This window comes from Garra rufa, chromosome 24 (assembly GCF_049309525.1).
Source record: "Garra rufa chromosome 24, GarRuf1.0, whole genome shotgun sequence".
Classification (NCBI taxonomy): domain Eukaryota; kingdom Metazoa; phylum Chordata; class Actinopteri; order Cypriniformes; family Cyprinidae; genus Garra; species Garra rufa.
In genome coordinates, this window is record NC_133384.1 from 18,928,143 (window position 1) to 18,956,115 (window position 27,973).

At 34.1% G+C, this 27,973-nt stretch overlaps 1 protein-coding gene across 3 annotated transcripts in view; it reads right to left on the reverse strand.

Annotated features, from left to right (window-relative positions):
- The window catches only part of arfgef1 (ADP-ribosylation factor guanine nucleotide-exchange factor 1 (brefeldin A-inhibited)), a 110,956-nt gene continuing 82,983 nt past the window's right edge, over nucleotides 1-27,973 (reverse strand). For 2 of the 3 annotated variants that reach the window (XM_073830425.1, XM_073830423.1), the window contains 17 exons: nucleotides 26,996-27,083; nucleotides 26,860-26,900; nucleotides 24,471-24,640; nucleotides 24,088-24,239; nucleotides 21,479-21,651; nucleotides 19,790-19,950; nucleotides 19,184-19,314; nucleotides 16,666-16,795; nucleotides 16,339-16,474; nucleotides 16,013-16,151; nucleotides 13,621-13,690; nucleotides 13,373-13,493; nucleotides 11,366-11,505; nucleotides 11,125-11,293; nucleotides 10,752-10,890; nucleotides 6,835-6,952; nucleotides 1-1,300 (listed from right to left, as the gene is read on the reverse strand). In XM_073830425.1, the coding sequence (XP_073686526.1) occupies nucleotides 1,136-1,300; nucleotides 6,835-6,952; nucleotides 10,752-10,890; nucleotides 11,125-11,293; nucleotides 11,366-11,505; nucleotides 13,373-13,493; nucleotides 13,621-13,690; nucleotides 16,013-16,151; nucleotides 16,339-16,474; nucleotides 16,666-16,795; nucleotides 19,184-19,314; nucleotides 19,790-19,950; nucleotides 21,479-21,651; nucleotides 24,088-24,239; nucleotides 24,471-24,640; nucleotides 26,860-26,900; nucleotides 26,996-27,083 (2,243 nt within the window). In that variant the 3' untranslated portion in view covers nucleotides 1-1,135. The remainder of the gene's footprint in view (nucleotides 1,301-6,834; nucleotides 6,953-10,751; nucleotides 10,891-11,124; nucleotides 11,294-11,365; nucleotides 11,506-13,372; nucleotides 13,494-13,620; nucleotides 13,691-16,012; nucleotides 16,152-16,338; nucleotides 16,475-16,665; nucleotides 16,796-19,183; nucleotides 19,315-19,789; nucleotides 19,951-21,478; nucleotides 21,652-24,087; nucleotides 24,240-24,470; nucleotides 24,641-26,859; nucleotides 26,901-26,995; nucleotides 27,084-27,973) is intronic. The other variant, XM_073830424.1, reaches the window with a different exon arrangement.

Sequence of the window (27,973 nt, forward strand, 5' to 3'; positions counted from 1 at the left end):
CCAAGTTCCAAAACTTTATTGACCTATGACCTGATAAGAACGTGTGCGGTGATGATGACCAGCGTCGCATAGAGTTGTACAGATCATTTTATTCCATATAGAAAACTTTACAGGGCTGTACCATTACAGTCACCCTCACTAGCCAGGAATGCTTCACATCCTTATTCCATCAACAGTTTTAAAGCGCAGCTATCATTAATTTCTATACAATACAACCCACCCCCAAAAACCAAAGAGAAGATTTTAAATATATTAACTTTTTTTTGTTTCTTAAAAATTTGTACACGTAGAGTGAAGCCAGGGATACAAACCAGTGATTCAGATGCAGCTCACATTTAACTCGCCCTCAGTTTTTCAAGTTCCAGTTTTCTCCTTTCGAAGGATCGCAGTCGCCCTCGCTGTGTTTAATTAGAAAAGTGTCAGCATATATAAAATGGAGGAAATCGAACTAATCACTTTATATATCGTATTAGAAATCTCTAGCTGGACAGTTATGGAGGGAAAGATGGCATAGTTCAATAATTTATCACAAAAGTAAAAATCTCCAGTGCATTTTGATCAAGAAAACAAGTGCAGCAAATTTCCGAGAAACCAACCGAAAAGATACAGAAAACAAAACCTAGTGTTGTGAGATTATATTACAAAGCTGGAATTCTGTACAACTAGTTTCTTCGGAGTTATCCATGCTAATGTTAGCCATTAGCGGTGCAAACTTAACAACAAAATTAAACAAAACAAACCGAAAATCTGATTTGAGAAACATCACATCACATCGCTTAATATGCAACCCCTTCTCTCATTCTTCAAACAGCTTTTAATATAATGCCAAGACACTGTTTTGAAATATATCTGGACCTTTTGAAGATCTCAAAGGTCAAGCGTTTGTATAGTAGTAGCGATATTCAGCATCCTCATGATGTTCTAGATAACTGGATCCTATTGTACAAGGCCTTTGTCCAGTGGATGGGGCGTCGTAGTTCCTGATCTGGGATTGGCTGTTTGTCCAGGGGTTGATTTTAGTACCATCATATCTGACGCAGTCCAATCTGACTCCTCATTGGTTGCAGGAGATCAGATGCCACTGTCGTACGGCTGTGGTGTTCGGGAACAGGCACTGCTGCTGTTGTCGATTCTTCTAGGCGTCGTTGGGAGTTTGGACGCCTGAAGGCTGGTCTGTGATCTGGAACACCAATCCGATGCGCAGGAAGAACTTGCGCAGGACGGCCCTCAGCTCCGGGATCAGGTCAAACTGCATGATCTCACAGAGGAGAGGGTAGTAGCGGGACGCGTGGGCTTTGAACTGTGAAGAAAACAAGGGGATTATAATTCCTTTACATTTTTTTTTTTTTTTTTATCACAAGGCCTCGTGTAATCTTATTAAACTTGTTGATTAGCAGCAGGTGTGCTCTGTGATATGGATTACTGTATCAGATTTATCATCAAACATAAAAATAGACGTTTTTTTTATTAAAAAATGCAGCATAAGTAGTAATAATATGAAAAATAATAGAATTTAAAATAGTTGTTTTCTATTTGAATAAATTTTATAATGTAATTTATTCTTTTGATGCAAAACTGAGTTTTCAGCATCATTACTGCAGTCTTTAGTGTCACATGATCCTTCAGAAATCATTCTAATATGCTGTTTTCCTGCTTAAGAAACATTTCATATTATTATTTTATTATTAATACATTGAAAACAGTTGTGCTGCTTAATAGAAAAAACAATGAATAGAAAGTTCTATGTTGTATTATTCTATTATTAAGTCTTTGTCACTTTTGATCAGCCTGTTTTTTTTTTTTTTTTCCTGGAAAAAAAAGTAAAAGTATTCATTTTTTGTAAATCTACAAAATATTAAAAAATACAAAACAGAAAAAAACAACCCCAAACTTTTAAATGATAGTGTATTTAACATATAAAACAAAATGTATTTATAATTTACTAATAATTATATAACATAGAAATTAAATTATTTACTATATATATATATATATATATATATATATATATATATATACACACACTTTTTTTATTTTGTAAATAATTTAGTTTCTATGTAGTTAAATATATTATATATAATTATACATTAGTACTACTATACTAATTATATAATAAATTATATATTATATATATATATATATATATATATATATATATATATATATATATGCACACACACATTAAATATTTATAGAATATAACAAATATTAAATGAGTAAAGAATTATTACATTTTAATATTTACATTTATTATATTTTATCTTAATATATATTAAAAATGAAATGAAATAAAAAATGCATATATTATATACATATTTTTTTATTAGCTTATTTTATTTTAATTTATATTATAGTAAAATAGATTGATTGAATATATAATTATACTCTTATATAATGTATAAATTACTAAATTATGGTCTATAATACAAAATGTTTTTTATTTTATATATATATATATATATATATATATATATATATATATATATATATATTAGGGCCGGGACTCGATTAAAAAAATTAATCTAATTAATCAGAGGCTTTGTAATTAATTAATCGAAATTAATCGCATTTTAATCGCATATAAATATTTGACCTGAGAACAGTGAGAAGTAAGTTTTCATATGGATTTTTAGTATACCATTGAATAATGACTGAATACATAAACTTAAGCAACAAAATATTGTTTATTTTTGTTCAACCAAGTCCAACAGACCAGTGCAATATTGCCATTAAGTGTAGCAATAGGATACAGTGTTTCCCCTAGGTTTCCATACTTTTTTTTCTCGGTACTTTACCCCACTTTGTGTAATAACGTTTATTTAACATAAAACATTTATTTCAGTGAAAAAATAAATCCAAAACTCTCTATTTTAACATTTTGAACAATAGGGCTTTACAATCTTTTGCTATTTTTTTTTTTAAAGAAATTCTTGTGTTTTAATTTTCTCATAATCAAATGAAAGCATAAACATTTATTTATTTTTAATCAAATGAAAAATAAACCTTTTTAATTTTTGGCAAACAAACAAGAGGTTTGCTGTTAAAATCAATAAATAATAATAATTTAACATTTAAATAATAATCGTAGTATTTTTTTCTACAATTAAGTGGTTAATCTTGTTGTTATATTTATTTTTTATAATATATATTGTTTTTTGTTAATTATTTAAATAGGAATATTGTTCTGTTTCATGTTAAACCGTACTTTTATTTTGACAGGTTGCCGTGAAGTAGAGGTCTGCGCGGGACTGCTTTTCTAGTCCCGCTCCCGCGAGGTTTTATTCCGCACCCGCCCGCTCCCGCTATATATTCACACTTTGTTCACCCGCTGCCCGCTTAGAATAATTTTCTTCCCGACCCGACCGTTCCCGCTAAAATTAGTTCTCGTTTCCAGAATCTCACATTTAACCATCAGGAAACAATATCGAGTTTATAAAACTTTTTTCGCAGTACATCTATTATATTTCCATGTTCCACTGTTAAGACGTATATTACAGCCCTGTATTTCAGCCCGTCATAGATCAAATGCGGGCTACAATTATATTTTATGCCTACATTCAATGGTGATAAAAAAAGTGCACGCAGTAGGCAGTAGCTTGCCACAAAGCACCAGCAAAAATAACCAACATGACTGTGAAATAGTAAGGAGATATTTTAATTATTTATTTATAAACTATAGTGTTTTCTGAGTTTTTAACGATCCCCCTCATCCATCTCCTCATTGGACGCACCTTTAGAGAGAAATTCATCTTTACGGATTAGCTGCATAATAAAAGAGTTTTTGTTTTCGATTTGTTTTATTTCGTTAAGTACTAATTTAAAGCTTTCTATATATATTTATCATGTCTGACAAAAACAACGGTTAAATAATTTACACTGAAAAAAAAAATGTAACTGATCTCGCTTGAGCCTAAATGCATTTTAGCTTCCACTCTAGCACAGACATGCGCCAAATAGCGCACATTTATATATTATTATTTATATCTATATATGTAGCCAATTCGTGATTTGAGAAGTCAAATTCAAACACAGTCAACTCCGCTTGGTCGTTACTTTAAGAAACAAAAAGCTTACGTTTAATGAACATAAAATGCTCCAAACGCTTTTTTCTAAATTAACTTAATAAAAAAGAAACGAAATTATAACCACTTTTCCATTACATACAAAACTGAACTGTTTTAATTGCCGTAGTAGTATAAGTTGTTTTGGCAAAGCGGAAAAAAGACGGGTTTGGGTCAGGAGTTAACAACCACACGGATTGCGAAAAATCAGTCAGCATAACTTTATGAAGATTTTGGCACTCCAAACGTGGCTTTGCGCTCTGGAGTAAAGCTGATAAACATTTGCCCACAGAAAAACACCATCAGTACCCCCACATTCCGCGCCTATGAGACCTTGCCAATAAAATGCATGACGCAGAAAGCACTGGTCCATGAGTGCAGCGAGTGCATAACAGTTATCAGCGCAGGCTGTAGCCGACAGGTGCTCGATAAAAATGAGTAAAGCTCAGATTTGCTGTTTAGAAAATACGTCGGGAACGGGATATTGTTACCGCCCGCTCCCGTTCAAATTACACCGGAGTTACCGACCGCAACCGCTTTTATTTGGAAATTTATTCCCGCGTCGCAAGAATTCTGGTCGGGTCCCGCGGTTCCCGCGGGAGAGCCGCGGGAATGCAGACCTCTACCGTGAAGTTTCTGTGTGTAAAGTATGATATGATGCTAGTTTTCTCAAATGAAACGGTAAAAGTGACACTGACAGTAGCTTTGGAGATTGAGTCTGTTCATTTGAGATGCAAATGCCAAAAATTAACGGGAGCATCACGCGTGCAGTAAAAAAAAAAAAAACGCGTCACTGCCATTCTAACATACAGAGGCAAACCGTACATGCAGGATTCATATTAAAACGGTCTTTTTGCATTTCAGTTTTCACAGACACTAGTCCATATCGCGATTTGAATTAAGTGACAGACCAACTTTTGATTTATCAATAAAAAAATCGACGAATTTACGTGGTATTCCGCGCTATAGTAAATTCGTTTTTTATGAATGGAGTCCGCGATCCAGTCCGTGTTTTCTTGGAGGAGACATTGTAAACGCGCCCCCCTAAGATAATGGTAGGGGACACACTGGGATATTTAGAAATATACTAGCCAGTGGCGGTTCTAGACAAATTTGACTAGGGGGGCCAAGGAGGGGCCAGTGTTTAACCAGAGGGGCACATTAAAAAATGACAACAAGTGATATTTAAAGATTATAAACTTTATTTTACTTTAAAATCATACAAACATTTTAGGGATGCTCATATTGACCGTTCACTGTTAATCGACAGTAAGAAGTACTATAAGTTAAACGGTTTAATTATTTTTTACGTTTGCTGCATGGTGAAAGAAAAAAATAATGTTTACTCACGGGCGCGTGTGGACACGTGCAGTGCGGCTGTTTAGACATATTTTGATGAGTAAGCACCTGCTTTACCTTCTCTTAGTGTAACTGATGTAGTAGCCTATGTGCTGCACGATAGCAACGGCGATGTTGCGTTATCAGAGAGTGAATCCATGAATAAATGAATTCAAATTCTGAATTAATTATAGTCTTAAAAGTGCGCGCTCCCCTTACAATCACTGGAAAGCTGTCACTCATACATTACTGTAGTTCATCGCAATCTCTCAAAGTTAATAAAAGGTAATGAAATCACATTTACACGGTACAATTAATCTCTTATTTACATCATGTCTACACTTTCTTTGTTTTAATGAGAGAGTTCTCAGAGGTGTAGAGTTTCAGCAGAACTAAACCGGCACTTGATCACAATGAACAGCTGTATATTTTTATTAACTAACGTTAACAAAGATTTTACAAAGCCATTTACAAACTTGATTTAATTATCAGTGTGAAAAACAAAAGTAACACGGTTTTGTGCAAGAACAACAAGTCACTCACGAAATGAAATTGTTTTGCTTACTTTCGACTCTTGCAACAGGAGAAATAAATCGTAGCTCCTCTATCCGAGAGTAGTTCTAATTGTTGCTGCAGTGTTTGTGTGCGCCGCTCTTATTTACCCATTTAAGTAGAACGATGCGTCGCATTAGTTCCGCTTTTGGCGCTCGTGTGTAAAACCATAATTAATTTATTTTATTTGGTCAGTACGGGGGGGCCACAGGGGTGGCCAAGGACATGTCTACAGGGGCACGGGCCTCCCCTGGCCTCCGTGTAGAACCGCCACTGATACTAGCCTACATTTCAGAAATTCGGGTACCCTATAGGTAGGTAGACCTTCTGTAAAAGCATTGAGGTGATACTTGAGGCTCGATGTGCTGCGGTGATATGCGCATTCCTTTGTCTAAACGCTAGTTGGTGCTCCAGTATAATCGGTCCGCTGAAACTCATCCAGTGAGAAACGTTCCGCGGTGCAAAATTAAGTGCGATTAAAATGCGTTAAAAAAATTTAACGCGTTATTTTTGTGTAATTAATTAATCTTAATTAACGCGTTAAAGTCCCGGCCCTAATATATATATATATATATATTAATTATACACAAATATAGATATATAATTTATTTATCTTTATTATTTATTTTATAAACTCTCTCTATAGATATATAAATATAAAATTATAATAATGCTCCTATATATATATATATATATATATATATATATATATATATATATATATATATATATATATATATATATATACATACATATATCTCATGGACAGTCTTGCAGTTCCATCATGAACCACTAGGGGGTTGTAAACTCTCAGTTGGAAAATGCTGGACTGCACAATTTTCTGCAGCTTCATAAATGTATCAGCAGTGAATCAGACACTCACCCTGTCATCACTGATCTTGAGCACTTTGGTAAGGAACAGCAGCAGTAGGTTGGTCCAGGCCTCACGGTGGCTCTCAGACGTCAGTGTCAGGAAGTAAGCCACAGCATCACTGCACACACTAACAGACCGAAAAAGAGACTGTGTTTTAGAACAAAAAGGATTTAAAATAATTATTCCACAAATACCACAAACATCTTGAATATAACCTTTGTGACCTCTGCCAGACTCCTCCTCTCATTTGTCTTATATAACCTCCATCTGCCCGGTAACTTCCTTCACTCATCATAACCTAATCTCACCTAAATCCCCTTTAGCCTGGTTAAGCGTTTCTGCAGGGCCGCTAGGCTCGCTGAACACAGCCAATGATTAGTGTCTCTGATAGTCTTCCTGCAGACAAGGAAGTCAGAGTCTGACCTGGCCTCTTTCTCATCACTGCACCCTATTAGCAGTGTAGTCTGAGAGACAGGGACACCAGTGTTCATGCTTAATAGAAACGCACAGGTCTGAGACTCTGGGACAGAGTGAAATTAGTGCTCAGTGTAGTGCGTTTGTCGTTTTAAAGCTTAATTTGCTAGCGCTAATGTCTGTTACTCAACTAATCTAACAAAACAATGCCGTAATGGGGCATGAAACACTCCTCCTCTGTTGGATCCACGCCAGAGAACCTATCCCAATTCAATACAGCAAACCCACACTCTCACTTCAGGAAGTATGTGAGGCAGAGTGACCTTTGGCCATCATAAAAATGAACAAATTGGATTGGAATGAGGAACCATCATGGCTTTTAATGCGCTAGCATTCTGAAGTCCAAGTGTTTTTAGATTCTAAACATTACTAGAGTTGAAGTTGAAGAGGAAAAAAAATAATTTGATCCCCTGCTGATTTGCCCACTGACAAAGAAATGATCAGTCTCTAATGTTCATGGTTCAAAAAAGTTATAAACTGATTTGCATTTTAATGAGTGAAATAAGTATTTGATCCCCTATCAATCAGCAAGATTTCTGGCTCCCAGGTGTCTTTTATACAGATACGGAGTTAAGATTAGGAGCACTCTCTTAAAGGGAATACTCCTAGTCTCAGCTTGTTACCTGTATAAAAGACATGTCCACAGAAGCAATCAATCAATCAGATTCCATACTCTCCACCATGGCCAAGACCAAAGAGCTGTCCAAGGATGTCAGGGACAAGATTGTAGACCTACACAAGGATGAAATGGGCCACAAGACCAAGACTATTCGCAAATGGAAGAAACACAAAATAACTGTCAATCTCCCTCGGTCTGGGGCTCCATGCAAGATCTCACCTCGTGGAGTTTCAATGATCATGAGAAAGGTGAGGAATCAGCCCAGAACTGCACAGGAGGATCTTGTCAATGACCTCAAAGCAGCTGGGAGTCACCAAGAAAACAATTGGTAACACTCTACGCCGTGAAGGACTAAAATCCTACAGTGCCCACAAGGTCCCCCTGCTCAAGAAAGCACATGTACAGGCCCGTCTGAAGTTTGCCACTTGAACATCTGAATGATTCAGAGGAGAACTGGGTGAAAGTGTTGTGGTCAGATGAGACCAAAATCGAGCTTGTTGGCATCAACTCAACTCGCCATGTTGGAGGAGAAGGAATGCTGCCTATAACCCCAAGAACACCATCCCCACCATAAAACATGGAGTTGGAAACATTATGCTTTGGGGGTGTTTTTCTGCTAAGGGGACAGGACACTGCACCGCATCAAAAGGACGATGGATGGGGCCATGTACCGTCAGTCAGGGCATTGAAAATTGATCATGGATGGGTTTTCCAGCAAGACAATTACCCAAAACACACAGCCAAGGCAACAAAGGAGTGGCTCAAGAAGAAGCACATTAAGGTCCTGGGGAGTGGCCTAGCCAGTCTTGGTTTGAGTCCAGGTTTGAGTTGACAAACGTCAGCCTCGAAACCTTAATGACCTGGAGAGGATGTACTAAGAGGAGTGGGACAAAATCCCTCCTGAGGTGTGCGCAAACCTGGTGGCCAACTACACGAAACATCTGACCTCTGTGATTGCCAACAAGGGTTTTGCTAGGTCATGTTTTGCGAAGGGGTCAAATACTAATTTCACTCATTAAAATGCGAATCAATTTATAACTTTTTCGAAATGCATTTTTCTGGATTTTTTTGTTGTTAATTCTGTCTCTCACTGTTCAAATAAACCTAGCATTAAAATTATAGACTTATCATTTCTTTGTCAGTGGGCAAACATACAAAATCAGCAGGGGACCAAATATTTTTTTCCCACTCTGTATGAGACTAAGTGCATGCTGGGTTCTTGCTGGACAACCTCTGAAATGTCCTGTCAAAACATCCTGTGAGTTTATCCGGTAGGATCCTACTGGACATTATTTTTAGGAGAATCCTAATCAGATTGGAACAAAGTCTTGCTCCTTGTATATTTTGTTCCTGTAAAATAGTCAGGAAAAGCTATTTCAAGTTTCTGTGGGATGCACAAGCGTGTGTGCGTGAATTTGCTAGTTTACATCTTGCAGTTCTGACTTTTTTTCTTCAGAATTGCAAGTTTAAATCTCAATCGTGACTTTTTTTCTCAAAATATCTATATAATTTAGTTTATATCTGACTTTTTTTCTCAAAATTTTGTTGTCAAAACCAAGTTTGTATCTCACAATTCTGACTTTTTTTCTTAGAATTGCAAGTTTACATCTCGTAATTCTGGCTTTTTTTCTCACAATTCCGAGTTAAATCTCAAAATTCTGACTTTTTCAGAATTACAAGTTTACTTCTCGCAATTCTGACTTTTTTCTCACAATCACGAGTTTATATCTTGCCATTTGGATTAACTGCAATTGCATATATAATCTTTCAGTTTATATCATCTCACAAATCTTTTTTCCAGAATTACGAGTTTCTCACAATTCTGACTTTTTTTTCCGCAATAGCAATTTTTTTTATAGTTATATTTAGTTTATATCTGACTTTTTCCCCCAGAATTGTGAGTTTATATCACGCAATTCTGAAAAAAAAAAAAAAAAAAAGTCAGAACTGCAAAATAAAAAGTCAGTTTTAAAAAAAAATTTAACAAAATTTTTAAAACAAAAGTTTAAAAAAAAAATTTAGTGGTGGAAATGGGCTTCCCTAGACCACAGCTTGATTTTATTTATTTTTTTGTGGATATTTTTTCAGGATTCTTTGATGAATTGAAAGTTCAAACGAATTAAATTGAAATATAAATATTTTGTATAAAATATATGCTGTATAAATATCTATAATGTGTCCCTGGACCACAAAACCAGTCTTAAGTAGCACGGGTATATTTGTAGCAATAGCCAAAAATACATTGTATTGTAAAATGATCTTTTATGCCAAAACTCCTTAGGATATTAAGTAAAAATCATGTTCCATGAAGATACTTTGTAAATTTCTTACCGTAAATATATCAAAACTTAATTTTGGATTAGTAATATGCATTGCTAAGAACTTCATTTGAACAATTTTAAAGGCGATTTTCTCAGTATTTTGATTTTTCAGTTTCAAATAGTTGGTTTTTCAGTTTTCCAGATATTCAAATAGTTGTATCTCGGCCAGATATTGTCCTATCCTGACAAACCATACAATCAATATAATGCATCCTTGCTAAATAAAGGTATTAATTTCTTAATTTAGGCTTACCCTAAACTAAATGAATAAAAGCCACAAACTCCTATTTTGATTTCACAGGGTCTTTAAGATAATATTTGATTTCTGTTATAGTGACAGCGTATTATAAAAATACCAAAAGACATCTAAGCTAAACAGTCACACGGAAAGATGTGAACTCTACCGAAGACAGCAACAGCTAAGAGCATGTAATTAACCAAATAATGTTTACATGACTGGAGGGTCTGAGAGCACAGCAGTTCCAGTCACGAACACGACAGTGATGTCTTACTTGAGCAGTCTCCTCTGCACCTCCTCCCAGGCGTCCTGCCTGCTCTGGTCCGTGTACATGCGGAAAAGGATGCGCAGGCCACACGCCAGGCTGCTAGTCTCCTGTTTCAGCAGATTGGGCTTCGACTTCCCTTTGAAACCTGATCACACACACAGACACAACGAGCTCTTTTAATGTGGAACAGGAGAAGAAATCAAGCCAGACGTGACAAAGACTTTCCATTAGGCCACACAGGTGGCTCCATCTGATAACGGGATGAGTTGATACGACGTGACCTGCAAGCTATGTGGCGGCTTTTGAAGATGTGGAGAAATAAACTCCTAACAATGGATATATTTATTGCATCTCAAGTTTCTAGCAACAAGGTACTGACCAGCCTTCCACAGCGCCGTTCTCTGTTCGTTATTGGAGTTAAAGGCCTTAGCAAAGCGATGAGACTCCAGAAGACAGTCCAGCAGTTTAAACAGCTGTTCTGAGGTCAGGTAGCTATACATTCCCTGGTCCTGAGTATCCACATGTACATCAGCGTCGAAAGCATCTCTCTGCAAGGAAACACACTTATTTAGACTGAATAGGGCTATAATTGTATTTGTTTGTTTGTTCATAAATGGTACCTGTGCTGCTGCGAAGTTTTCAGCATCTTCCTTCTTACTAGTTGCAGGAAAGAACACAATGTTGTCTATGGTCTGAATGAGCTCCAGCTGGACGACACACTTTATGAGTAGAGCTGCAAACAGCTTCTGTTCCTGGGCTTCTGGGGAGAACACATATGGAAACACAAAATGAACAGCTGACCAGCTGATAGTCTGTGTGTTCTGGGTGCATTATGAAATCAGCCGAAAATCTGTGCTTAAAATAATGTTAAAATCAATTCATTAAATCATTAAGGATTATTACATGATTCTCTGGATTCTAACTGGTCATTTGTGGCATTCTGCAGTCAACTACTATTATATTTGTGCAATGATGAGTAACAATATACAGTCGTGGCCAAAAGTTTTGAGAATGACACAAATATTAGTTTTCACAAAGTTTGCTGCTAAACTGCTTTTAGATCTTTGTTTCAGTTGTTTCCGTGATGTACTGAATTATAATTACAAGCACTTCATTCGTTTCAAAGGCTTTTATCGACAATTACATGACATTTATGCAAAGAGTCAGTGTTTGCAGTGTTGGCCCTTCTTTTTCAGGACCTCTGCAATTCGACTGGGCATGCTCTCAATCAACTTCTGGGCCAAATCCTGACTGATAGCAACCCATTCTTACATAATCACTTCTTGGAGTTTGTCAGAATTAGTGGGTTTTTGTTTGTCCACCCGCCTCTTGAGGATTGATCACAAGTTCTCAATGGGATTAAGATCTGGGGAGTTTCCAGGCCATGGACCCAAAATTTCAACGTTTTGGTCCCCGAGCCACTTAGTTGTCACTTTTGCCTTATGGCACGGTGCTCCATCGTGCTGGAAAGTGCATTGTTCTTCACCAAACTGTTGTTGGATTGTTGGAAGAAGTTGCTGTTGGAGGGTGTTTTGGTACCATTCTTTAGTCATGGCTGTGTTTTTGGGCAAAATTGTGAGTGAGCCCACTCCCTTGGATGAGAAGCAACCCCACACATGAATGGTCTCAGGATGCTTTACTGTTGGCATGACACAGGACTGATGGTAGCGCTCACCTTTTCTTCTCTGGACAAGCCTTTTTCCAGACGCCCCAAACAATCGGAAAGAGGCTTCATCGGAGAATATGACTTTGCCCCAGTCCTCAGGAGTCCATTCGCCATACTTTTTGCAGAAGATCAATCTGTCCCTGATATATATTTTTTTTTTTTTTGGAGAGAAGTGTCTTCTTTGCTGCCCTTCTTGACACCAGGCCATCTTCCAAAAGTCTTGGCCTCACTGTGCGTGCAGATGCGCTCACACCTGCCTGCTGCCATTCCTGAGCAAGCTCTGCACTGGTGGCACTCCGATCCCGCAGCTGAATCCTCTTTAGGAGACGATCCTGGTGCTTGCTGGACTTTCTTGAACGCCCTGAAGCCTTCTTAACAAGAATTGAACCTCTTTCCTTGAAGTTCTTGATGATCCTATAAATTGTTGATTTAGGTGCAATCTTAGTAGCCACAATATCCTTGCCTGTGAAGCTATTTTTATGCAACGCAATGATGGCTGCACGCGTTTCTTTGCAGGTCACCATGGTTAACAATGGAAGAACAATGATTTCAAGCATCACCCTCCTTTTAACATGTCAAGTCTGCCATTCTAACCCAATCAGCCTGACATAATGATCTCCAGCCTTGTGCTCGTCACCATTCTCACCTGAGTTAACAAGACGATTACTGAAATGATCTCAGCAGGTCCTTTAATGACAGCAATGAAATGCAGTGGAAAGTTTCTTTCAGGATTAAGTTAATTTTCATGGCAAGGAAGGACTATGCAATTCATCTGATCACTCTTCATAACATTCTGGAGTATATGCAAATTGCTATTATAAAAACTTAAGCAGCAACTTTTCCAATTTCCAATATTTATGTAATTCTCAAAACTTTTGGCCACGACTGTAGAGTTTCATTATTAGAAAATAAAAATCAATACAGAACAATTATCTATATGGTTGGCCAGCCTGATACGTACCTGAAGCCACACTGAACTGACTCTGTCTGCGGTTGTCAGCCAAAGCCTTCTCCATACTGTTCACTGACTGCTGGTCATCTGAACGAGTCTGAATATCCACTGACTTCTGGGAAATGGAGTCCTGTAAGCACCAGATCAGAACTGTTTAATATTCTAACATTAAATGAACTCATATAGCACTAGAAGAGCATATGGTTGAGTTGACCCTCTATTAACACTTCTACAGTCTGGAAATCTGATTTACATACCAGCTGTTTATCAGAGTCGTGCTGAGTCATGTGATCTCCCTCTGTTCCAGCCGGTCTCCACGTTAACAGCCTGAAAATAACACAGAGCTGGGTTAGAAGGTGCAGGTGTCTATTCCAGTTTAATGATGTGGGTTGCTATATCAAGCTAAATTAATATATTTCTTACTATAATTATGCCTACTATCTGTAATTATGCCAAAAAGTGAACAGATTTTTATGGTAACAGGGCTGATGGTATTACAGCTTATTACATGTATATATTTATTATATATATAAAAAAAATCTCATTATAATTTATTGCAGACATTTCTAAAAAATAACAGGGTTGACACTTTTAAAGTTAAGTTAGCTATGAGGTGTTTATTAGAAAGAGAATTTAATGCAAGTATTTCCACAGATATTCAGCGCTTGACAATCAGTTGTTTACTGTACAAAATCACAGTAACAGGGTTGACACGTCTACAGTTCATTTAGCTAAAAGATGTTTATTAGAAAGAGAATTTAATGCAACTATTTTCACAGATATTCAACGCTTGACAATCAGTTGTTTACTGTACAAAATCATAGTAACAGGGTTGACATGTCTACAGTTAATTTAGCTAAAAGATGTTTATTAGAAAGATGATTTAATGCATATATTTCTTCAAATATTCAGTGCTAATAATCAGTTGTTTACTATACAAAATCATAGTAACAGGGTTGAAACATAAACCATTAATTTAGCTACAAGATGTTTCTTAGAAAGAGAACTTAATGCAAAATTTCCACAAAAATTCAATGCTTAATAATAAGTTGTTTATTGTACAAAATCATTGTAACAGGGTTGACATGTCTACAGTTAATTTAGCTACAATATGTTTATTAGAAAGAAGTTATTTCAGATATTTCTACCAATATTGAGTATTTAATAGTCAGTTGTTTAATATAAATCATGGAAACAGGGTTCAAACTTTAGCAGTTAATTTAGCTACAAGATGTTTATGAGAAAGTGGATTTAATGCAAGTATTTCCACAAATATTCGGTGCGTGATAAGTAGTTGTTTAGTGTACAAAATCATAGTAACAGGGTCGGCACGTCTAGAGGTAATTTTGCTACAAACTGTTAATTAGAAAGATAATTAAATGCAAATATTTCTTCAAATATTCAGTGCTAATAATCAGTTGTTTACTATACAAAATTATAGTAACAGTATTGAAACGTAAACCATTAATTTAGCTACAAGATGTTTCTTAGAAGGAGAACTTAATGCAAATATTTCCACAAATATTCAATGCTTAATAAGTGGTTTACTGTACAAAATCATAGTAACAGTATTGAAACGTAAACCATTAATTTAGCTATAATATGTTTATTAGAAAGAGGATTTAATGCAAGTATTTCCTCAAATATTCAGTGCTTAATCAGTTGTTTACTGTACAAAATCATAGTAACAGGATTGACACGTCTAATTTAGCTACAAGATGTTTATTAAAAAAAGAGAATTTAATGCAAATATTTCTTCAAATATTCAGTTTCCTAACAATCATGTACTATTAAAAAAATCATAGTAATAGTGTTAACACTTTTGAAGCTAATTTAGCTACAAGATGTTTATTAGAAATAGAATTTAATGCAACTATTTCCACAAATATTAAGCACTTAATAATCAGTTGTTTACTATACAAAATCATAGTAACAGGGTTGACACTTCTACAGTTAATTTAGCTACAAGATGTTTACTAGAAATAGAATTTAATGCAAATATTTCCTCAAATATTCAGTGCTTAATAATTAGTTGTTTACTACACAACATCATAGTAACAAGGGTGCCACGTCTACAGTTAATTTAGCTACAAAATATTTATTAGAAAAAGAATTTAATGCAAGTATTTACCCAAATATTCAGTGCTTAATAATCAGTTATTTACTAAAAAAAACATAGTAACAGGGTTGACACTTTTAATTTAGCTACGAGATGTTTATTAGAAAATTAATTTATCGTAGATATTTCTACAAATATGGAGCATTTAATAATCAGTTGTTACTATACAAAATCATGTTAACAGGGTTGACACTACTACAGTTAATTTAGCTACAAAACGTAGAAAGAGAATTTAATGCAAATATTTCCACAAATATTCAGTGCTTAATAATCAGTTGTTTACTGTACAAAATCATAGTGACAGGGTTGACACATCTAGCTAATTAAGCTACAAGATGTTCATTAGAAAATCATTTATTGCAGATATTTCTACAAATTTTAAAGTATTTAATAGTCAAATGTTTACTATACAAAATCATGGTAACAGGGTTGCTATTTTAAGTCATGATGCCTTCTGATTATGTGTAAAACATGATAAAGACAGCAAATGTCTTTAAAAATGAAAAAAAGACCTTTGGGTAAACACTCACATGTGTGGGATGGTGGTTTTGAAGATGTCTAGCATACAGTTGCAGGTCTTGTCCCAGGTCTCAGCATTAAACTTCTCACCATTAAGGATGACCACGTTTTCTAGGCAATTAGTACCTGATCTCGCTAATTGCTCATTATCTGTGGGGAGAGAAAGCGAGTTAGATCATGACCTGAAGCCATAATTCACATATGCATTACAATAACCTGCCTATACACAGAATCGTCTAGTCTTCAGTGTTTTGAACAGTGTGTGTTGTTTTCTCAACAGGGTCATTGCAAATGTACTGTAATTGTACCTTCTCTATTGTTGGTACTGTACACTCACCTTGCTGCACACACCAGTAGAGCTGAGAGAGGATATCATCTAACAGAACATCGCTGAGAGATTCAAAGTACTGTGTGAAAACATCACAGATAGCATAAAGTGCATGATTGCAGGTGGTGGTCATCCACTCCGCTTTCTGTGGGAAGATACAAAATAGAACATTAGCCACCGTTTTCCATCCTTAGCATGAAGATACTGGAGTGCTACCATATGATTATGTGAACGCCAGAGAGAATCCCTTCCAAGCAATTTCTGTGCAGGTGACACTTTCTAACATGGATGTCTTATTATCTTCTAGGACAGGTTTCAGCGCTGATGTTGACTCGCCTCAGTCTGTTGCTCTGGAAGCTTCATGTTGTCGAAGATCCTGAACACGATGCGGAACAGATCCTGCCACCAGTGTTTCTCGTAGGTGTGACCGTATGTCTTCATCACCTCGAACATCACTGTCAGACCCCTGACAAACAAAACAAAAATAGATTGTTGGGATAGGGTTTTGACAATACTGTTTGTATGATTAGAAGATTATTTCAGAATTTAACTGTTAGCGATAGTTGAAACCTCAAAACTGACACTTAAATCACACTTTGAATGTTTCTGTGAAACGTTTTGCTTGAAAATATAATCATCTACACTACTGTTCCAAAGATCTGGGTTTTGACCTTTTTCTCAAAATTCTGTGATACAAACGTTCAATTCTGACATTTTTTTTCAGAATAGCAGGTTATATACTCACAATTGCAAGAAAAAAGTGCAATTGTTGCAATTGTGACTTTTTCTCTGAATTCTGAGTTTGTATCTCTCAATTCTGACTTTTTTTTCCTCAGAATTTCAGAGTTTGTATCTCTTAATTCTGACTTTTTTCTCAAAATTCCGAGTTAGTATATTGCAATTCTGACTTTTTTACCTAACAATTCTGGGTTTGTATCCCACAATTCTGTCTTTTTTCTCTGAATTTCAAGTTAGTATCTCGCAATTCTGACTTTGTTCCTCAGAAATCCGCATTTGCATCTCTCAATTCGGAGCTTGTATCTCTAAATTCGGACTTTTTTCTCTGAATTCCAAGTTAGTATGTCACAATTCTGACTTTGTTCCTCAGAAATACGAATTTGTATCTCTCATTTCTGAGCTTGCATCTCTAAATTCTGACTTTTTTCTTAAAATTTCAAGTTAGTATCTTGCAATTCTGACTTTTTTACCTCACAATTCTGGGTTTGTATCTCGCAAATTCTGAGTCTTCTTGAAAATCTGAGTTTGTATCCCACAATTCTGACTTTTTTCTCCAAATTTCAAGTTAGTGTCTCACAATTCTGACTTTGTTCTTCAGAAATCCGAATTTGCATCTCTCAATTATGACTTTTTTCTTGGAATCCGAGTTTGTAACTCACAATTCTGACTTTGTTTTTGGAAATCCGAATTGGGACTTTTTTCTTCAAAATCCGAGTTTGTATCTCTGAATTCTGACTTTTTTCTCAAAATTCCGAGTTAGTTTATTGCAATTCTGACTTTTTTACCTAACAATTCTGGGTTTGTATCTCGCAAATTCTGAGTCTTCTTGAAAATCAGAGTTTGTATCCCACAATTCTGACTTTTTTCTCTGAATTCCAAGTTAATATCTCGCAATTCTGACTTTGTTCCTCAGAAATCCGAATTTGTATCTCTCAATTCTGAGTTTGTATCTCACAATTCTGACTTTTTTCTCAAAATTCAGAGTTTGTATCCCACAATTCTGACTTTTTTCTCCAAATTTCAAGTTAGTATCTCGCAATTCTGACTTTGTTCGTCAGAAATCCGAATTTGCATCTATCAATTCTGACTTTTTTCTTGGAATCCAAGTTTGTATCTCTAAATTCTGACTTTTTTCTTAAAATTTCAAGTTAGTATCTTGCAATTCTGACTTTTTTACCTCACAATTCTGGGTTTGTATCTCGCAAATTCTGAGTCTTCTTGAAAATCTGAGTTTGTATCCCACAATTCTGACTTTGTTCCTCAGAAATCCGAATTTGCATCTCTCAATTCGAATCCAAGTTTGTATCTCACAATTCTGACTTTGTTCTTGGAAATCCGAATTGTGACTTTTTTCTTCAAAACCTGAGTTTGTATCTCGCAATTCTGACTTTGTTCCTCAGAAATCCGAATTTGTATCTCTCAATTCTGACTTTTTTTTTCAGAAATCCGAGTTTTTTTCTCTAAATTCCGAGCTTCTGACATTTTCCTTGAAATTTCGAATTTGTATCTCACTTTTTTTTTTTTTTTTTTTTGATAAAAACTTGCAATTACCCTTTTTGTGTTTTTACCTGGAAATTAAGACTTTTTTTCTCAGAATTTCAAGTTTGTATATAACAATTCTGACTTTTTTCTCGGAAATCTGAGTTTGTACCTCCCAGTTCTGACTTTTTTTCTCAGAATTTCAAGTTTGTATCACGCAATTCTGACTTTTTTTCTCTCTCAATTCCGAGTCTGTATCTTGCTGTTGACTTTTTTTCTCTGAATTCTGAGTTTGTATCTTGCAATTATCAAAAGTGTGTGATATAAACCGGGATGTAAACTTGCAATTATGTGTAATAAAGCACATCTCACAATTCTAAATTAACTTGCGTGTTATGAAGTCAGATTAGAAAGATATAAAATTGCAATTCTGAGAATAAAAAAAAAAGCATAGTTGAATTGTTTTTATCTCTGAAAACATCTCAGAATTGAAAGTCTGCATTAAATTGCAAATTCAGTGGCTGAAACAGGCTTCTATAGTTTTCTGTTTTAATATATTTTAACATTTAATTTACTCCTGTGATGCAAAGTAGAACTGGTATTTGCGATTTGTCTGTATTGTAGGTTTGCCACTAACCTGGTGCGGACGTCCAGCTTACACCTGTTGATGATACATGACAGCTCAAAGAGAATGGGAAACCAGCCTCTCACCCATACACGGTCCTCCGGAGCAACATTCATATCATCACTGGTATAGTCTTTAAATGCCTGCGATACAAAACACAGTTTGCTCACATACCCTTATTTGATTTGCTTAGAACATACTTCAGCACATGCCAGAACACACATGCCGGTTTACTATAAGCTGCATTCACAGATCAAAAGGTTTTTGCCCCAATCTGGCAACCCTCAGTGAGAAGCAGTGGAGGTCTCCATGTGAGTTGCCTTTGCTAATCTTCACTTCAGAAACACCAGAGGACTAAAGCACTTAACAAACAGAAACACAGCTCATAACACAATCACCCTTCATGGAGAGCAGAAAGCAGATCATTTACATTTTCCATCTGCTTAATAAAGGTCTTTAGGTTTTGCTCATTACAGCATCTGGTAATGAGTGTTTTCTCGTTAAAAGTGCCCTGTGGTCTCCTCAAGCGTAATCCATTTAGTGAAGGACTGTCTAAAGCCTGACCCGGGGTCAGATCATAATTCAGCTGTTATGGAGAGCGCACTCGTTAGCACTGACCTGAGGTCGGTCGGAGACGTATTTGGCGCAGTGGCGGATGAGACGGATGGCCTCCATGCTGGTGTCGGGGAACGACGCGTTGCAGGCGAACTCAGACAGACATTTGACAGCGTCCTGGAAGGAATCAATGGTAGCTGGGAAATGCTTCTCAAATACATTCGCTGTGAGGAGAGAAGAGACGACAGAGGCCTTTTATAAAAAGCAGTTTTACACAAATAAAAATTTATTAAAAGTAGTGCTATCAAATGATTAATTGCGATTAATCGTAATTTATCATGAAATTGTTTGACAACCCCAAATAAAAGTTAATAAAATGTTCACAATAAAAATCCTCCACTGAGAAAAAATAAATTAAACAAACAAAAAACCCCCCAAAACCAAAAAATAAAATGATAAGTGTGGAAAATGTTAAATGATAATCAATACAATAAATATATAGGTAATTATTTTAGCTGTAATAATTTAAAGGTGTAATAGTTCATTTACAAAAATGTTATAATAGTTTAATAATATTTTTAATAATTATAATTAGTAATTTATTTTTATATGGATAAACTATTCATAAACTATATAATAAATAGCTACAAAATATTATAGTAATAAAATAAACAGTAAAATGATTTAAAAATGTTTTTTTTTTACTTGTTTCGTATTTTTTATTTCTGCTTATTTCCAAGTTTAGTAAAAAACTACTTTTATAATATTTTATAACTATTTATTAACAATTATAATTATTTATATGATGAATAAAATATTCATAAACTATATAATAAATAGTTATATCAGTAAACTATCATCTAAACTATAACTACAATTCATATAAATAAAAAAGTGTGAAAGAAAATGGAAAAAAAATAAACAAAAGAAAAAAGTTATTTTTTAAAAATAAAATGCTTTAAATATATAATGCAACTAATATATAAAAGGTCTAAAAGATGGAGATCCACCAGTAAAAATGTTTCTATTTCGAATTTTTAATTTAATATAAACATTACTGAAAAACTAATGTTATGATTAGTATAAAAATGCTATTTTTAAAAACTTATTTCATGTCAGTTTTTTGATAATAATTATTATTTATTTTTTTTACATTTCTGCTGATTTCCATGTTTAGTTAAAAATACTATGTTGTATTAAAAAAAAAAAAAAAAGTATTTAAAAAAACAACAAAAAACACAATTTAATAATACTTTATTTACTATTTATTAATAATTATAATGATAATTTATTTTATATAGAAATATTCATAAAGTATATAATAAATAGTTATATGAGTAAACTATAAACTAAACTATAATTTATAGTTTTTTTAGTAAACAAAAAAAAAATTAAAAAAAATATTTGGTCAAATAAAAAAAGACAAATAAGTGAAAGGAAAATGGATTTTTTTTTTTTTTTAACAAAATGCTTGAAATATATACTGCAACTAATATACAACGTGTCTAAAAGAGAAGGTTCACCAGTGAATTTTTTTCTATTTACCATGTTCCTAATTTAATATAAACTTTTATCATAAATGATATTATTTAAAAAAACAAAAAAAAACAATGTTATGATTAGTATAAAAATGCAATTTTTACTAACTTATTTCCTGCCGGTTTTTTGTGTTAATTTTTAACAGAATTTTTTAACAGCTCTTTATGAGTTTCTCCTAAATCAGAGAATCCTTGATGTCCATCAGGCACTTACTGACAATGTGTCCAGTTGTCTGGAAGGCCAGCTCCACAATACTCTCATCCTGATCAGAGGCAGCGAGATGGAACACAGAGAAAATGTTCTTCCACCCTGATCTAATATTCCCAGCCTGAGAGTTGACCATCTGGGCTATACAGCGGACCACCATGTCTCTAATGGTAGGAGATCTGTAGATAGAGAAAAAGCATGTGAGTAAAGCAGGAAAACACATACACAAGAGCACACTCGCTCTCTTCATCTCATTCTGCAGGGGCAAACACGTGTAGACAAGTTCATTTTTCTCCATCAGTCATGGAGTTTAGTCATGATGGCTTTTGACACTGTGTTCACTCACTAAGCCTAATGAGAACTGCAGGGTCGACATGAGCTAATACAACTCTTCTCCTCTCTGCTTCCTTCCTCTGATGGAGAAGCTACTTTTAAAGTGAAGATTGCCAGGCTTCTTACAATTTAAAAGTAGTTAGGCTGTAGTTGAGTTACCTTTTTGGAAAAAGTAGCTAGCTATACTACATTGGCAATGAGGAATGCATGACTGAAGCGTCATATTATATATAAATTGACACAAAATACAACAAATAAAATAGATACATATATATTTATATATATAATTTAATTTGATAACATTAAAAATGTAATTCACTACCAAATTGGAAGATGTTTTGAAATTTAAAAACACTAAGTGTTAAAATATTTTTTTCAATAAAGCAGAAATAATAATAAAATAATCTATAAAAATATATATAAAAAAACAAAAATGTTTAAAAAGTAGAAATGTTGCATTAGCAAATCACTGAAAAAAAGTTGAAGCAAGCTGAAATAAGTTGAAGAAAAGTTGAAGTAAATTGCTAAAACTAAATTGAATTATTTTAGTAAAAAAAATAAAGCTAAATATAAAAAAAATTGAGAAAAAGAAAAAATTTATTTAAATAAAAATAAAGCTAAATAGAAAAAAACTTGACAAAAAAGACAAAACTGAATTACTGAAACTCAAATAAACAATAAAGCTAAATAGAAAAAATGAACAAAAAGAAAAACAATAACAAAACTGAATAACTAAATCTTAAATAAAAAAAAGCCAAATCGAAAAAATTACAAAGAGAAAAAAAAAAGACAAAATGGAATTACTGAAACTCAAATAAAAAACAAAACTGAATTACAAATAAAACAATTACAATAAAATAGAAAAAACTTAACAAAATGGAAAAAAGACAAACTAAAAAATAAAGCCAAATAGAAAAAAACTTGACAAAACGGAAAATAAAAAATAATGAAAAAAAGACAGAATTACTGATATGCAAATAAAAATAAACCTGAATAGGAAAAAATTTGACAAAAAGATATAATAAAAAAATTAAAAAAAAAACTGATTACTGAAACTAAAATAAAAATACAGCCAAATAGCAAAAGGGAAAAAATAACTTTTTTTTTTTGGCTAAATAGAAAAAACTTGACAAAAAAAAATTACTGAAACGCAAATAAAATAAAGCTAAATAGAAAAAACTTGACAAAAAGAAAAAAAAATTACTACATTGCAAATAAAAATAATAAAGGTAAATAGAAAATACTTGACAAAAAGAAAAAAAAATGACAAAAGAACAATTACTAATTATAATCAGTAATTTATTTTTATATGAATAAACTATTCATAAACTAAATGATAAATAGTTATAAAATATTACAGTACTAAAACAGTATTGGACCAAAAAAATAATATATAACACATAACAATACATAAAAAAATAATAAAATAAATAGTATAATAGTGAAACAAATGCAATGTTTAAAACTTATTTCATGTCCGTTTTAGTTTTTTTCTTTTTAGTTTCTGCTTATCTCCAATCTAGTTAAAAAATAAAACTTGACCAAAAAAAATGAATTACTGAAACTAAATAAAAGCTAAATAGAAAAAAATTAACAAAAAGAAAAAAAATGACAAAAGAACAGCAAAGTTACTAAAAAGTAAAATTAAATATATAAAAATATTAATAAATGTGATAATAGCACACATATTCTTAAAATAAGACCGTCATAAACTGATTTACAAAATGAATTGCCAATGCTATGAACTTGCCAAATATAAAAATTATTTTGCAGACATCGCCATTTTTTTATATTTTATTACCTCTCTTATCTATCTTATATTTTAAAAACAGTGTAATTAAAATTATATTTTACTCTCTATGGTTCAATACAAAACTACTGTTAAAGAAAGGAATGAAGAACAATGTAATGTAGCTAAACTAATAAAGAGGACCTTTTGATTATATGTGCATGGGCATGTCCTGAAAGAACATTTTGTATACAACTATGCAGTGATAAAAATATTTGGAGGCTGGCACTCCAGTTCCCTGAATCCAGAGCAGAGCCCTTCAGAAGATGACATTTAGAAGCAGTACATCTCCTCAGAGAAACAACTACGTTCAGCACAAGCCTTGCGTCTCGAACCCGTCTTAAGGCAAGACTTCAACATTTGTACAACAAACCATGCAGTTTATTACAATCCGTTTGCTTATTCAACCGACACTTTCTAAATTTGAAAAAGGTCTGGTTTGCGTTATTCAATGATATTCCACTTCAATCACAGTGTAAATTGAAACGCTCACCTGTTCTTTTTCATTATGTGCTCAAAAGGCCTGAGGAAATCCTTCTGGAATCTGAAATTGGCCAACTCGCCCTTCTCCAAAAATTTCATGGACAGCTGCCTCAGAGAATCCACAGCGAAAATAGCGACATCCTCATTGGGATTACAGCCGACCTGAGCCCAAACAGAAAGCGAGAGAGAACAGGGAACAGGTTAAAGCATCGAGAGTGCTGTGTTTTCATTTTCGGCTCTTCTTCAATCTATTAGCTATGCCCTCCCGCAGGCAGAGTGAAATTTAAAAGCATCATTAGATTTCTCTGATATTATTCAAAGCCACCGTGACACACACACACTTCATGGACCGATTTCCTTCTGGCGCTGATTGGGTGGTCGCTTTGAACTCACCTTATTGAAATGATCCCCTATAACCTCCCATATCCTGGACCACTGCAGCCTGATACGACCCATGTTGTAGTACGAGATCTCCACGATCTTCTGCAGACTGAACATTCGAGGGTGTGTAGGAGAGGCCAGTTCGTCCATCGATACGGCGCACAGCCATCGTACAAAATCCACTGCAAGACACAACATCGGTCAACAAGCTGTCACCCAACCACTGTTCATTTTGACAGCAAATTTAGATTTAGTCTTAGTTATAGTCTTCTGACTAAAATGCTATTTAGTTTAAGTCATATTTTAGTCATCTGAATCGTTTAAGTCGACTAAAAAGATTTTAGGCTTTTATTTAGTTTAGTGCATTTATTAAGCATTTCTCTAAAACTACCAAACTCATTGTGTAGGTTTGATATTTAAGTTTCATCATGATAGACACAGATTTAACTGCTGTGACACGCAACATGCCTTTATATTCAAATTAAATGAAACCACTTTTCATAAAGAAACAAGAACATGGTCTTCTTTTCAATGAAATACCAATCGTTACATTTTTCATTCTTTCAAGCAGACATATTTATCTATATAAATACATTTAGATTAATCTTTATTAGGGCTACTAAAGTGATTCAGTCATGAGCAATGAGTGATTTTCTGTTTTTCTTTTGTTGCTTGATTAACATCAATGTCACAGACAATAGCAACTAAGTTAGGCTGCTGTCCCTTTAAAACCGTATCAATGGATAGAATGTACCGATACATGACGCAACCGAGTGCGTTTACGCGAGTACTTGTCAAAACGGACAATTCAACATCATTTTGTCTGTATTTCTCCATTCATGAGAGGTCAAAAAGTACTTGTGCGCCATGTGAGAGGCGTTGCTTCTGTGTCTGCACAACCGAATTGAGTTATCTTTAGCGTTGTCACATTTATCCATGTCTGCTCTTCTCTTACTCCCAGATATTGACATTTTTGAGCATTTGATGAGACGTGCATCAAATGTATGCCAGCTTATGTCCTGCCAGATAGATCAATAGGCTTCGATACAGTTCGAGTGTACGCATCTAACCTTCTAACCACACATCTCTTCCCAAATCATCCCTTTCCCAACATTCTCGTCTCGTTTTTATTCGTTGTCAAAAATATCAATCGATTTCCGTCAATGTTTTTGTCATTCAAAATGAGTTTCGTTATCTAAATCTAATTTTAATTTGTGAAAAAAATGTTGATTTTTACGACGAAAATGATTTGCCAACAAAATTAATAGGGCTGGGACACGATTAATCGCATCCAAAATAAAAGTTTATGTTAACATACTAAATGTGTGTTTACTGTGTATATTTATTATGTATATATAAATACACACACATACATGTAAAGCCTTTAAAAAATACTTATATGTGTGGATAGTTATATTTGTATTTAATTTAGATTATATATAGAATTATAAATATTTTATTTATTTTAATTTAATTTTTATTTTCAGTTTTCTTTAATATACATGTTTGTGTGTGTATTTATACATACATTATATATACACACAGTACACACACATACAGTATGCAATCATAAACTTTTATTTTGGATGCGATTAATCGCGATTAATCGTGTCCCAGCCCTAAAAATTAACACTGCACTCAACCCCAAGCCATCCAATGTGTATATGACTTTCTTCTTTCAGACGAATACAATCAGAGCTATATTCAAAAATATCCTGGCTCTTCCAAGATTTACAATGGCAGTGAATGGGTGTTGAGATTTCCAATAAAGTCAAATAAAGTGCAACCATCCTTTATAAAAAAGTACTCCACGTGGCTCCAGGGGGTTAATATTGGCCTCCTGAAGTGAATCGATGCATTTGTAAACTGTAATCTCTAACATTCGCTAACTGTTGTACGTGCATTCAAGAGAGAGTGCCGTTCAGTTCCAGCGGATGACGTAGAATATAGGTGACAAACATGGAAGCGCAATGGAGAGAGCAAAACACAAAAAGCCAAGAGGAGATTGGTCAATTAGCAGAAGCTAGAGATTACAGTTTATAAAGCTTTAAATATATAAATATTTTTCTTAGACAAATCCATTGATTTGTTTCAGAAGGCCTTTATTAACCCTCCGGAGCTGTGTGGAGCACTTTTAATGATGGATGGATGCATTTCATTGGACTTTAAAATCTCAACACCCATCTACTGCCATTATAAAGCTTGGTAGAGGCAGGACATTTTTTAATATAACTCCAAATGTATTGGTCTGATAGAAGAAAGTCACATACACCTAGGATGGCTTGAGGGTGAGTAAATCAGGGGGTAATTTTCATTTTTAGGTGAAATGTCCCTTTAAATGTTTCCTGCTATGAATAAGCATGGGTTCAAATCTCAGAAAAACATGAAATCTCATACTCACCGATGGCATTTCCATCAAGTCTGGTAGAGCCTGTGAATATCCTGCAGAGGAGAATATGAGCGTTTGTAACCATCCAGAGACACATTAGTGTTTGCAACATTATGAGGTTCATTAGAATTAATGATAAGCATCATACCGGTCTACAGCAACTACCACACTTTGCGAGCTGGTCTCTCCGATGGACTCCTGAATGCTTGCGATCTGTTTGCGATCGACGTTCCCTCCTACAGTGAGACAAATCATGTTGTTTATACAAACACAAACTTCATTTCACAGAGTGCTGCTGGATAATTATACTGGATTATCATAAAGCAATCTTCATCAAATTTTAGATTGAGTTAAGATGTTTTCCGATGATGCAACAGCAAATGGAAAAGCTGAAATGCTGATAGTACTTGCGTGGAATGTAATGGTTTTTGTCTTTTGACAAAATGCAGTTAAAAATTAGTTGATATATTGGTATATATGTATTAACCAATTTTACTCTGATGGAAATTTTAAAGAAAATCTTTTAATTTTTATATGAGCCATTCTACAGAATCAGTGCAAACTGCTGTCTCACAATCAAAAAACACATTTCAATAATATTTAACACATCAGTAAGCTTAATATATGTAAAATCATCATTTAGTGGGTACTTGCAATTGGAAGGTGGCTGTCCTGCACCCTAACCCCTATATTTTATCTAATGAAAATGATATTGAAATTATTTTTGCATTTTATTCCACTGTTGTTTTTAAAAATATATTTTTTTACTTTTTTTTCTTTTTAAAGTGAAGTTTAATTTTATATACCTTTAAATAAACACAATTTTTTTGGGAACTATTTAATAACATTTAGCTTTTATACATGTAGAACTGTGATCATTGTTTCAGTAGTCACAAAAGAAAACACATAATCCCTTGTTTAGAGGAAATAAACTATTTTAATACAGTCAGTTATGCACATTTGTTTAGTGATAGTAGTCCATTGTTTGTCCTTAACAGTTAAACTGCTCGCTGTTCTTCAGAAAAATCCTTCAGGTCTGACAAATTCAATGGTTTTCCAGCATTTTTGTGTATTTGTATTTCCAACAATGACTGTATGATTTTGAGATCCATCTTTTCACTGTGTT